The 13,519-nt window shown below is 45.0% G+C and overlaps 1 protein-coding gene across 1 annotated transcript in view; it reads left to right on the top strand.

The window, feature by feature from the left end:
• Nucleotides 1-700: 700 nt before the first annotated feature.
• Nucleotides 701-13,519, top strand: part of LOC135898604 (cytochrome P450 3A28-like) — a 44,392-nt gene continuing 31,573 nt past the window's right edge. Inside the window, exons 1-2 of the mRNA XM_065427653.2 lie at nucleotides 701-803; nucleotides 3,984-4,036. Of these exons, the coding sequence (XP_065283725.1) occupies nucleotides 3,987-4,036 (50 nt within the window). The 5' untranslated portion in view covers nucleotides 701-803; nucleotides 3,984-3,986. The remainder of the gene's footprint in view (nucleotides 804-3,983; nucleotides 4,037-13,519) is intronic.

The raw sequence follows: 13,519 nt of genomic DNA, 5'->3' as shown, positions 1-13,519 counted from the left end.
ACTGTTCCGCAGTTGTGTTCTCCGCGTTAGAGAAGTAGCATTCCCGCAAGGAACACAGAACTGTTTTAGCGACAACCATGCCACCTGACTCCCACCTGACTTGCTGTTTTGTAGTTCACTAGAATGGCAAGGATTTGTTTCTTTTCTTTCGCCCCTGTACCTAAGTGGATGGTTCATGATTGCATCGGAAGGTCAGAACTTTCTGCGAAAACCCTCGAGGCAGCTGTTAGACTTGACACATGATACGGCATGCTGTACTCTAGATCGGTTCATGTGTTTCTTATTTGGCGTAGCAAGGAAGGCGGTAGTGTGAGTTCGTAAGGTTGTATGGTGATGCAAGGGAGTGCATTTAACACATACGAAGCTGATGAAAAGGAAAACGTGACCGCTACTTGCAACTAACAGTTCATTGAAGGAAAAACACGTATTCAAGGGAAACAGAACTAAATTCGCAATCGCCGAGCTAAAGAGGCGGTCTCCTTACGTGTGATTATTCAGAAATAAACAAGACCAACGGAAAACAAATAACACTTTGTGCCAAAGGAACAGGAATTTATATTGTTCTTGCTTCGAATGAATGAGCTTAGGTTGGGTTTGGCGCTTTTTATAATAACTTTTAATCGAGCAAACAAGAAATCATGTATTATGAATAAGCTAGGCTTGCTGTGGACCTTAAAGTTAACTGTCGATTATTCAGTTTGTACAGATGGAGAAAAAGGACATTCTCCGTGTTCAAGGAACTCGGCATACCTGGGCCGGAGCCTAGCCTCATTTTCGGCAACCTCCTTGAAATCTGGAAAAAGGTAAAACATATATGCCTGCTCAAGCACTATTTTGTGAATACTGCGTTCCGTTTAAACAAGACATTCGCAATTTGAAGGAGCTTAATCTTTATGCGCATTTTCCTCGCCATGACGTCATACGTGACGTCATAGGTGACCAGCGTCGGCAAGCGTTCCCTCGCTTTATGTGGCTGGCGCGCAGGGCTGGGCTTTTTACTTGAGCTTTTCGTGGTCGTGTACGAAAACTGAACAAGCCACATACTAGTCGGGGCACGAATTCAACTGGCTTGATCCCTGCGATTCATTTATGTGATGGCAAGCGTTTATCACACCGCCGCAAAGTACGAAGGACGTTTCAAAGTTAAGTTTCACCATTTATTTTCACGCGGAAACATCATTGCCACAAAAATGCACCAGGGCATCATGAACACAATGTGTGTGAATACCAGCATACACGTTGCGCTATTTTTCCACATAGTCGCCACCGAAGTTTCGACATTTCTCGTAGCGTGCAATCAGTTTGAAGAAACCACTCTGGTAAAACTCGGTGCTCTGTGATGCAAGGAATTGCCACATAGCCTGCTCAATCTCGTCATTGTTTAGAAGTGAGGTCCCGAGAGGGCTGTTTCCAATCCATGGAACAAGTGCGGATTCAGCGAGTGCACATTCATACCGCATAACAGCAAGGACTTCTGTTGGCGACCACGTTGTCTGCACACGTGAGTCTGCCATCGTGATTTGCACTCGAATAACCTAGGGCATGCCGGTCTGCTGCTACTCTCTCTTCTTCAGTGTCCTGCGCATGCGTCCTTTCTCCTCCGATGACCCTCCTACCGCCGCTGTACCAGCAAGAGGCGTCTATTCCTATGGTTATTGTTTGTTTCACCTGCTGTACCATTTCCTCTTTTAAAAATTGACGAAACCTACTTTCCGAACGACCCTCGTATAAAATTGCTCACAGGTGGCCCCAAGGATTGAACAAGTGTGATAGGAAGCACAGATTGGTAGTTGCCGCCATATAAGACTTTTGAAAATTGGGCGTCTGGTACGTGTCCCCGTAATTATCACTTGACAGTGGTGCGGAAGATGTTGAAAAAAAAAGTGTGCTCAACATCTGCGTTCACGTGCACATGGTAAAATGTTAAAATATGTCAAATTCACGGTAACATACAAAGTATTTTCTACTATTCAACGAGGACAAAATTTCCTTTATTTGACGAGGTTAGAAATGCTCGCAAATTTCCCTGCCGGCTTTCCGCAGCATTCGCTCGTTTTATGAATATACTGATATGACATGAGGGGAAACAGGGGGAAGGCATGAGATAGAAATCAAGGACGATGAGCAAAACGAGAACAAGGTTAAAGCGGCAGCAACAGTTTCGACAAGTGGGCGTGCCTTTCGAACAAGAGAAATCCACTCGTAGAAACGTTGGCTCCCCGCTTTCACCTTGTTCTCGTTTTGCTCATCGTCATGGAGAGATGAGCTATTTTAAGATCTGATTAAATCAGAGTCTGGGGTTTTACTTCCAAGGAAAAGCACAATGTGATAATGAGGCAAGCCATAATGGGCGACTCCCAATTAATTGGGAGTCGCCCAAGTTGGCGTTTCTTTTTTAACACGCCCTGAATGCATGGTTGTTGTATTCATATAGAAGGTTGTGGCCAAGTAGTGCACCTGGGTGGCCAATCCTGCTCTGGTGAGAGAGTGCCTTACCGGTTCTGGTCACCGGGCTCAGGCCGCACTCCAGGCCTGTTTATGCAATCTTCTAAACACGCGGATTTTTTTCCCGGTGGAAGATTGCGTGGCACAGCGGGATTCGAACTGCGGTCCTCTTGCACGCGAGGCGGATACTCTACCTCTTCGCCACTACAGGAGTTGTACGCCTCATATAACCTACAGTGGTGCCTTCTTCGATCAGTCAAGCTCGACCAATCTGAGCTCGGTTAAACCACACAGATGGCACTCAAGTGGAGAAACCTGGTAGTTTATGACCTGCACATGAGTGGCCATACATACCTGAGGCGAAGATATGCAATTCTGTCGTATTCCCTCGTACCTTAGAAACTTGCGATTCGCTGATTATATTGCCTTGCTTAGTAACTCAGGAGACCAATTGCAATGCATGCTCACTGACCTGGAAAAGCAAAGCAGAACGGTGGGTGTATAAATTAATCTGCCCAAAACTAAAGTAATGTTTAACAGCCTCAGAAGAGAAAAGCAGTTTACGATAGGTAGTGAGGCATTGGAAGTGGTAAGGGAATACATCTACTTAGGAGAAATAGTGACTGCGGATCCGGAGCATGAGACTGAAATAATCAGAAGAATAAGAATGGGATGGGGTGCGTTTGGCAGGCATTCTCAGATCATGAACAGCAGGTTGTCATTATCCCTCAAGCGAAAACTATATAACAACTGTGTCTTCCCAGTACTCACGCATGGGGCAGAAACCTGGAGGCTTACTGAAAGGGTTCTACTTAAATTGAGGACGACTCAACGAGCTATGGAAAGAATTATAGGTGTAACGTCAAGGGATAAGAAAAGAGCAGATTGGGTGAGGGAACAAACGCGATGTAATGACACCTTAGTTGCAATCAAGAAAAAGAAATGGGCATGGGCAGGACATGTAATGAGGAGGGAAGATAACGGATGGTTATTAAGGGTTACGGACTGGATTCCAAGGGAAGGGAAGCGTAGCAAGGGGGGCAGAAAGTTAGGTGGGTGGATGACTTTAAGAAGTTTGCAGGGACAACATGGCCACAATTAGGACATGGCCGGGGTAGTTGGAGAAGTATGGGAGAGGCCTTTGCCCTGCAGTGGGCGTAGCCAGGCTGATGATGGTGATAATAAATGCACGGTACACGAGCGTTTTGACGTTCTGACCCGAACTGAATGCGATGTGACGTCGAGCTCAGAGTCTTTACGCCATAGCCGGGCGGCCTACCACGATGGATCAGCAAGTAGGTCAAGAACAATATTGCAATATGGTGGTTTCGTGCGTTGACCATCGCGGCTAATTTCATTAAGGTAGTTCTTGAAACAAAAAGTATTTTCATGTATCTCTAATGACAATATATTTTTCTAATACACCTGAATTCATCCAGTTCTCTCTTAAGCGCCTGCGCAAGAAATAGTTGCAGTAAGCCGATCAGAAAGGTTTGACAATCAACAGTGCAGATTGATTGGAAATGCTTTGCTTCCAGGGCATGGGCCCAGCGTCGACCGAATGGCTGAAGAAGTACGGAGACATCGTGGGGTAAGTCATACTTTCGGGTTGTGATATCCACAGAGATTGCGAATCGCAGCAAGAGTGCAATCAGGGAGTATTCGGAATGGAATACGCGCAGCGCGACCTGTGCTGCTATGCTGCTTGTTCCGTTAATAAGAAGCTCTTTATTTGGCTTCCACCGGCGGCAAGTCGCTTTTTCGTCTGCTTTGGCTTCCTTTATTTCATCATTCCGGCATTGAAATTAAAACAACAAATACCTCAAGACATCCTTTTCCTTATGTCCATGATCTCCTGTCTTACTTGTGACTATTAAAGATCAGGGGTGCTATGCAGGATGCGTCGAGTTTGGCGAAACTCGGGATCTTCACGAGCTCTGGCGACACCCCAAGATGAAAGCACGAATGGTACCGAGACACAGTTTATCTTTCGACAAGCCTCCAGTTTCATTGGTTGATCTAGATTCACTCTGGCTGGCTATCATTCTTTGGGCGTTGCCTTCTGGGCGGTCGACAAACTGGGGCTCACGTGATCGTACCGTCGGTGCATGGTCGCGCCTTCTTTCACTTGTTTGTCGTTCCACCGAGTGCATTACACGCACAAGCGAGTTATAAAACAAATGCATTTAGTACAATATTATTAGTTAGTTTAACGTGGTTTAACAGCATTTTAAAGCTTACAAGATGTACACTGAATGTATATTCGACTAATTTGTAATTTAGTACGCTTCGCATTATACCACGAGGGAACGCTGTGGTGGCGTCATCACATACATTCATCGGGCGAGCATGGCGGCTAAGCATCGGCGATGCCTAGTGTAAACAAACTCGTACTACGAGCTTGCAGTGCACGACGTAGTGATCAGGCTCGACGATGACCACTATTTCTTGGATAGTTCTGTTGCTCCGTGAGCAATCTTTCCGTGCACCCCGAAAGACTGCCAATAGCTTAGGCGATTTTACACATCGCAACGCGCACCTACTGTTCACGGCACAATCCTGAACAAACAACTTATCCGGTGCTGCTTATGTGAGTGCGCTGAGTTCCTCCACTCTGCGTGACTGCGAGCGTCACGAATATTGCACAGTGTGTGCAAAAGGAAGACAGTCGATATAGCTACGATGCGACAAAGAGGTGGTGCCGAACATGGATCTCGCAACCAACACAGTGAAGGAGGCATCGACAAACTGCAGATAAGTATATTTCTACTGTTTCATATTTAGCATAATAATAGTGCACTGATTAAGTCACTTTCGTAGTAACGAACTGAATGTCCAGCAGTTTAAAAAAGGCATTGAGAGCCAATGAGTGCTCGTGCTGTTACATGTACGTGGGCCCGCGAAAATATGGAAAAGATAAAGGTAACCTTCACTAACTTAGTGGTATAACAGAAATTCATCAGCGACATTCAGCCCGCAGAATCTATGAAAGACTATCTTTGTCCAAGTGAAATATCAATAGCAGGTACTGATATAAAGCAGGAAACTTATACAAAAATTTAATGGGTTGAACAACACATGGGAGGCATTTCCGAATCGTGATCGCCACGTTACCGATATCCTTGAAAAATGTTTAGAATCGTTGGATTCTACCGGTTATCCAATATGGGACATAAACCTGGAGGTTAACAATGAAACTTGAGAAGTCGAGGACTGTGCAGAAAGCGAAGTAACAAAAATTGTTGGAGATAGCATTAAGGCAGGAAGACAGTGGCGTAGTAAACCGTGGCAACTGATATGCCAGTTGAGATTAAGAAAAAAAAAATGGAATCGGTGGGCAGGCAATGCATGTCTTCAATCACTTGTTGCCAATTTATAGCAGGTGACTACATAAGCGTGAGAGAATGGATGTCAAGGAGAGACAACTGCAGCTGAGGATGGTAGAAAATTGCGTAATGGGACAAAAATATGATGTTTGTAGGCATAGGATGCAATCAGCTCGCATAAGACGGAATTGTAGGGAGCGCCATTGATTTTGCAGTGAACAAAAATAGGTTTGTGGTGCTGACAGTAGAGACTCGTGAAGGTGCGAGGACACCTCAGCTGTTGGCACAATAATAAACATTACAATTGGCTCTGAAAAAAAAAACTGTTATGAAAAATAAACAATGTTATCCCGACAAATTGTTTTATTATGCATACACTAAAGGCTTCCACAGTTAAGGGCAGTTAGTACCAATAGTGCAATGAGCATTTTTATTTGTAAATAATGGTTTATATGCGATTGATTCATTCCAACAATCCACTTTTTTTGCAGCAAAACATTCTGCTGCTGGAGGCATTCAACCGCCTGGTGGCAGTAGGCGAGTGCCAGGCACATGCTCTTGAGTGTGGCAACAGTAGCTCTGCAACAGTAGGATCAGTGCCCTCACTGGTTTCCAGTCGAACCCCCAGAACACACCTTACAAAGGAGCTTTCAGTTTATTATTTTGTTTATTATTCAAGAGCATGAATAAAATTATTGCAGTAAACATTGTGCTGTGCATATTGGGACACTTGTAACATGCACTTGATGTCTGTTCAAAATGGGCAAACACGTAAGACAACCTGTGCCACTATTGGACCGTGTAAATGAAAAAGACACTAATGCAGCATATACGTCATTGTGCTGTTTGTTCTTTCTATGTGCAAGAATGCAGTGGGTGTTGACTAGCCACAATATGAACGGTATGTGTATTTCACAATGAAAAGACAGGAAACGGCATGACCTTAATAATGCTATCACCTATAAACTGTGCACATGAATGCAACACTCCCCGATTTAAACGTGTCATTACATGCATGTTCAATACCACATATTCTTTAACAATGTCATATATTTGCATGTACTAATTTTCACACAGCTTAAGCCCATGCGTAGCTCACTTGTGATGTATCCATTTCATAGGCAAAATAATTGTACACTTTGTCCTTTTGTGTTGTATGAAAAGTGGCATCCTCTCGTCGGATACAACTTCACAAGACAGGAGAGGCCCCGCCCAGATGACCAAAGCGCAGCAGCTGATTGCCTCTGTCTAAAGAAATAGTCCCTCTCCAGTGAGCGGGTATTAGTGTGTCCAGCGGCACGATGTCAGTGTAGTGTGTGCCCATTGGTGCAGGCTTGTGTTCACCTGCCATTAAAGTGCAGGTTCTGCGGCCTCCTAAAGCCGTATCAGACTATAGAATCACGTAATGCCTTACACTGGTTGCATAGCCTTTAGCAACTCGATAGCACACAGTGATCAGGAACAGAAATCTATAAAGGCACTCCAGCAAAGCTGGCTGGCCACACTTCCATTATGAGGGGCTGTAAACAGTTCTCGTCAAATATTCCCATGACATCCTTGAAAAAGAGGTGGTGTTTGGAACTTTAGAATCAAAAACACATTACAGTGAATGTTGTGTACCACGTTAAAACAAACTGAGCTTGGTTATCTGCACAGCATGTAATGGAAGCTTGTGCTTCACATAGGAAACAAAGTGCTCTGTCCAGTACAATTGTCGAGTTTGCTGTGGCACCTATTATGTCATTAGTGTCAACATACAAATTTTCAAAGTCCATTCATTTCACCATTATTTTTGTATGAGGTTCTTTCAATCAGTGCTTGTATTACATGAGCAGGTGGATTTGATTGCAAAGCTTTGTTTGCAAACCCTCAGACTTCCATAATTGTGTGGCAAGGCACCGGCATGGTGTCGAATAGCTCACACTTCCTCGGTCCTGCACCAAAGAGGCCCAATGCTCTATTTGAAGTTGGATCGCGCCACAATTCGACGGCACACAAAGAAGAGTAAGACACACAGCAGTGTTCTGCTGTGTGTATTTCTCTTCTTTTTGTCCCGTCGAATTATTGTGCATTTCAGCTTCAAGCTTTTATACCAATACAATGAGTCTTCAACCTCAACAATGATCTAGTTATTAAGCCAAAATGGCACACGTCTTTGAAATGTCCCAACACGACTTAGCTCTCCAACAAATCACCACAAGCATAAAATTTTGCTGCACAGGTGTATGCACGTGCCATATTCTGTACCACTAAACTCACAGGAATCAAAGGGGCAAGCATTAACCAGCCTTACTGCTGCCGTTACCATCATCATCATGACACCAATAGAAAGACAGTGCTGCGTTTCAGTAAAGGGAGTGCCGGAGGGAAAGGCGTGACAGCGAGGCTTACAATAAAAATAGCATTTACAAGACATGTTCAATGCCAAAATATGCTGCATATCGCTGATCCTACTTTGGCATTGCGGCAAGCTTTTACACGTTTGAGCATGTCACAGTTTGTGTAATCATTGGTCTAAAGCTGTAAAAAAGGTCTATTCGCTCTGCAATCTTTATTTGTATTATGACAGGTTAAAGACCAACTTTTCATTGGCATCTGCACCACATTTCTCCCGATATGTAATTTTGCCTTGGTGGTTCACATCTTCACGCACACCGAGTTCTGCAGAGCATTGGATCTCCATTGTTCTACTGCTGACAAATTAGAGCCCCATTATGAGAGGAAAATATATGATTCGTTCATACAGAATAACGCTGCCCCCCCCCCAAAAGAAATTACACTGAACCACTGGCACATGCACCAACAGTGAACACAGCAAACACTGTGAAGTATTTTCTTCATGCAAGCCAGCACACTAAGATTCTTAATGCATTTTCATTTTGCCATACATGCATAGGCACAACCGGCTTGGCGTGACATCCCCATCTCGCACTGCAATTGTGCAATGCCTTGCTGTTTTATAGTGTGGTCGATAGATGACGCATGACCAAAGTTCAGCATTATGCATACTGAGTAACTTGTACTAAGTAATCTCATAAAAAATCCCAAGTTCTTTATGAGATTAGCATTCACGAAGTATTTCACACAATTTGTGATATCCATTTATCTAGTTATACTTCATTAACCTCTTTCCCCAAAAAGTGAGCCATTTGGAAGGCACCCTGATAGACAAGTAGAACTATCGGTAAAATGTCAGCAACCAGCGAAAAAGTCAGTATCATAGGCTGCCGCATGTGTGATGTCGGTAACACAAAATTTAAGTCGGCTACACAGAAGTGACAAATTTGGCAATATGGTTCGTCTAGACATTGCTTCAATGCTAATCACAGTAACGCTGACATTGAAGGCACCTTAATTCCTACGAACGTTCCGTCGACACACCCGACTACGTTCGTAATGTTTCCGCGAAGTAAGAAGCGTTCTTTTATAAATGCCCGCTCAGCCGCCGTCTTCGGGAAAGCCAGCCACCGCTTCCGCACTGCCGCGTCAATAAGCGCATCAGACATCTATGACACAGAGGCTCACAGTAGTTTTATGACGTCCAATGTAGCACTCGGCGCCGACGCTTCCCTGAAATCTCCCAATCCCGTAGAAATGGAGGGCGCAGAGGACTTGCTCTTCGACGGTGAGCGAATGAAGCCCGCCACGCTGTCTCCGCAGACGAGAGTCTTCGCCTAGCTCGTCACACAGCCAGCGCACTGATGTCTTCGACAGGCCAAAATGACGCTGAAACTCCACGGCGGTCATGTACGTGAACGGGTCCAGACGGTCATACTGACGCTTGCTGCCCCTGGCTGCAATAACACAGGCTGCTGCTGCCGCCGCCATGTTCCCGAGTTGAACTCGGAAGGGGTTTCGCGATGTACGAGTTTAGCACGAGTTCGCCTGTCAATCAAAGCCAGAGGTCACGCCCCGCGCGAGGCATGTCACTCTTGTGCGCCCACCCACTACAGTTGGGCCACGCCCAACTTATCTTCTGGCAACAGCGACGCGGTGTCGAGCTGAGAGGCATCAACAATCTTGACCGCCAACATAAAACGCGCACAACGCACTGTCATCGGTGATGTACTGAGCGCCACTATCAAAAACAAAGCGTTGACTGTCGCTGGCTTATGCATACATCTCGGGCTGAGATGGCCACACAACACGGTTTCATGGCCTGCATTGTGGCGCGTAGCGCACAGTAAATAATTATCGGCACGTCACTGTAGCTGCTTACAAGGCGTCGATGCGCCGAGGGTGACGACGATGCTGAGGAGTGCGTATCGCAGCAGTCGTTTGAGATGACTGCTCTGTCATCGGTGATGTATCGGAGCCACAACGTCGTAAACACGAACAGCGTCCGAGAATCGCTCGCTCTTCTAGACCCAGTGCAACGGCATTTCTTCTTCACAAACAGTGCGCCCTCAACAGTTTCAACACCTTCCTCAGTTCGAAGTCTCATTTCATAACCGCACACAAGAGCCCTCACCTGCCAAAATGCGATTGCTGCGGTGTCATTACGATATCCTTCTGCGATCGCTGCTGGCTCCAGCAAAAGTAATCCGCAAGCACCTTGGTGCGCACAAAACACTCAAATACTGCGTACATGCGCTCAGAGGCACTTTCAGTGGGCAAGCGATGACAAGCGATGAATTGTGTCGATGGGAAGCACGCTCTTCTTCGCAATGCATCGCCGAGGCTTCGCGCACAAAGATAACCTAGTACATTTTTACTAAACTGCGTCACTACGGACCGCCATTTTACAGCGACAGCCGCTGCTCTCGTATTTATGACTAGTGCGTCGGTTTTAGTTGGTAAAGCGGGGGCCTTAAGGCGCCTGCGATGAACAGCCGCATCACGACGCTGCGTTTCCATTCCCCTAATAGAGAAAGAGTGGTGATCACTGACATTATTGAGAATAGCACTGTAGCGCCCCTAGGCGACTTCTCACCGTATGAATTGCCTCGTGCGTGCGACCCGCTTCAATGCATCCGCTTCTAAGCTTTCACCTCACTGTCGCCACTCGCGGCAAGAAGTGCAAAATTTAATAATTTGCTCGATCACCGTTTGTCATCAGAAATTTCTAGCATTCAAAACGAAAAACAAACACTTAAAGAAATAAAAATGTTTGTTATTTTAATTGTTGTATTTTAACGTATTCGTTTGAGCGAAAGCGCAGGTGCAAGAATGCGCCGCATGTACCCTGTTCGCATTCGATTTAGGATAGAAAGATAGTTCTCGAAAGAAGAAGCACGCCCTTGACGCGCCCGGGAAAGGCGTGGCAAGCGGCTCACGGCAAGTGTGCAGACAGGCAGCGGGACAGTCACGGTATTGCTAAGTTGCGATAATCCGTTGATAACAGTACGCGGCGCTGGCGCGTTTTGTCGTGCAGCCGTCTGCGCTTGAAACGTAGAAGCAGCGTGCCGCGCAGGGTGCGCTCATGTTGTCATACGCGGCTTTTTGTCTACATATTTTTTTGCCTGCAGCCTTTGCGCGTTTCACGCTATCTCCGTTCACTGACTGCCGTCGAGCAAACTCGGGTAAAACTCGGGTGAACGAGAAACTCGACGCATCCTGCATAGCACCCCTGGTCCTTCTATTCCTTTCGTCTTCTGGTTCGTTGTTCGATTAATAATACGGACGCTTATTGATCATTGTTCACGTAATGCCACGTGATCCCTCGCAATTTCGCTTGCCGAGTACGCGCTACAAATGTTAAGATGTTTTCGTTCACACACGAGAAAATCCTTGCCGCATCAGATGATTCTTACGTCACAAGTGATCTAGCCACCATAGCGTTTTTTTTTTTTACTTAAGCTACTGCGGCACAGTTTAGCGGTGGAATTGTGCAGCTGCCAATAAAATAATAGGCAGTACGTTGACCTTTTTTTTACATGTACATTTTATTCTTTGACATAAAAGTTAGCAGCTTCTTATATTAATTGCACTTGAGTCTAATGCTCTTCGCTCCCCCCCCCCCCCAATTCTGCGTTATGCCACACCGGAGATTTAGGGTACTAAATTAAATAAAAATTTCTAAAGCAGATTGGTTGGACACGGTACAAGCCACAATATTAAAATTGGTATAGTGCATTCTCGCTACGACAAACCCTACCAATCCGCAGAAGACGAACCTATTCTGAACTGAACCTCATGCAAGTGTCGTCCCGACCAAACAGCCATGCACCACGCAGCGTAGTGGCATCTCTCGAGCCGCGGACTAATGGACTTCTGGGGTTGAACAGGACCTCTGTCTCAGCGCCGAAGATGACAGTCAAGTGTGTGGCGCCGCCCTGTATTTGCCTTTTGAACGTCCCTATTGGAAATGACAAACAAAACTTCAGCGTACTTGAAGTTACAGCTTCAGCGATGTTGTGAACAAATATTAGGAAGAACATGGAAGCGATATTTTCTTGTAACTTGCTTGGGCATTAACTAGCGTATCTAATGCAGTCCTAAACAAAGGGTTGGGGGCCAGAGACCGCATCTTCTTTATATTTGACTGGTTGCCCCGATGCTTTCGAGCCCAGCTCTGGCTTTTGGCTCATGGTCACTCGAAGGTCAGCGAGAACTGGAGCTAAAAGCATTTGATGATTAATAGCAGAGCGTTACAAGCCTGAGAAAATTTGCAAAAGAACCGATATAGCGGTAAGTTGGTGTTCATTCATCTCAAGGAGCAAATGGCAACAAACGATGTAGGATGTAAAAATACCACTGTTCAACGCCGATCTTTTCCTTTTCTTCGATCAATCTCGTCTGTAGGCACTTCGTCCTCTAGGGGAGGCTGCTTATTTACAGAGAATAAACGTTTTAACTTTACGATGAAGGAATCATTTGGCACACCAATTTTCACAACGTAAATAAGTAACGACCCTCCTCACAGTGTTTGCCGAGAAATCTAGGTCATCGTCGCTAAGTAGCACCCGTCATGTGTAATATTTTTATGTATATTTTAAGCAATAAGGCTAATAACATTCAGAAAACAATCGAGTGCTCAATATTAAGCAACAAAGGAGGCGATTGTGGTGCCAATAAAATTATTCATCACAAAAAAAAATTTGCGCCACTTTACCAGCTCACAAACTTGTTATACCAAAAAGGGGCGAACACAATACTTTCATGAAAACAGGCATGTCTTAACATTTCGCACGACGCATCAGTAAAATTCGGAGTTTACGCAGTGAGTATCAGTGGATTCAGAGTGTTCCATGATGCTGTATAAATATTACCAGTTTACAAACCCGGTCGTTTAATTGGCCAACTGTTCCGAGAACGATTCTTTTTTTCTGCTTAATGTGAAAGGCTTTGCACAAGGAAATCATCGGGAAAAGCCCTGAAGCGTGACGAGGCCCTGCCATCCTATACAAAATGATGATTGCCGACAGGGATAGTAGTGGCACGAAGATATACATAGTTTAAATTCAAATGAGCACGCCCACGTATGTACAATATATACAACATTATATCCCAGCGCATATAACAAAAGAACAGCGAAAGAACTGGCAATATACGAACAATTTAGTCATGTAGTAGTGATGCATAAAAAAGATGCATTATAAAAAAATTCAGTAAATGCGCATGAAAAGACCGGCTTAAATAAGTGGATGTGTTGGACGAAAATAGCAACATAACTTAAGAAACACTGATGTACGCTAACTGCCAACGCATATGACTGAGTTTAATTGCATTAATGTCTATGTCGCCAGTTCGTTCAACTTTATTTAATGCGCTTGGGAATTTGTATTTTAGCACTTGTGCACCGTAAT

Source organism: Dermacentor albipictus, chromosome 8 (assembly GCF_038994185.2).
Source record: "Dermacentor albipictus isolate Rhodes 1998 colony chromosome 8, USDA_Dalb.pri_finalv2, whole genome shotgun sequence".
Taxonomy (NCBI): Eukaryota; Metazoa; Arthropoda; class Arachnida; order Ixodida; family Ixodidae; genus Dermacentor; species Dermacentor albipictus.
The sequence above is the reverse complement of the archived record's forward strand: the minus strand, read 5'-3'. Positions and strand labels throughout refer to the sequence as shown.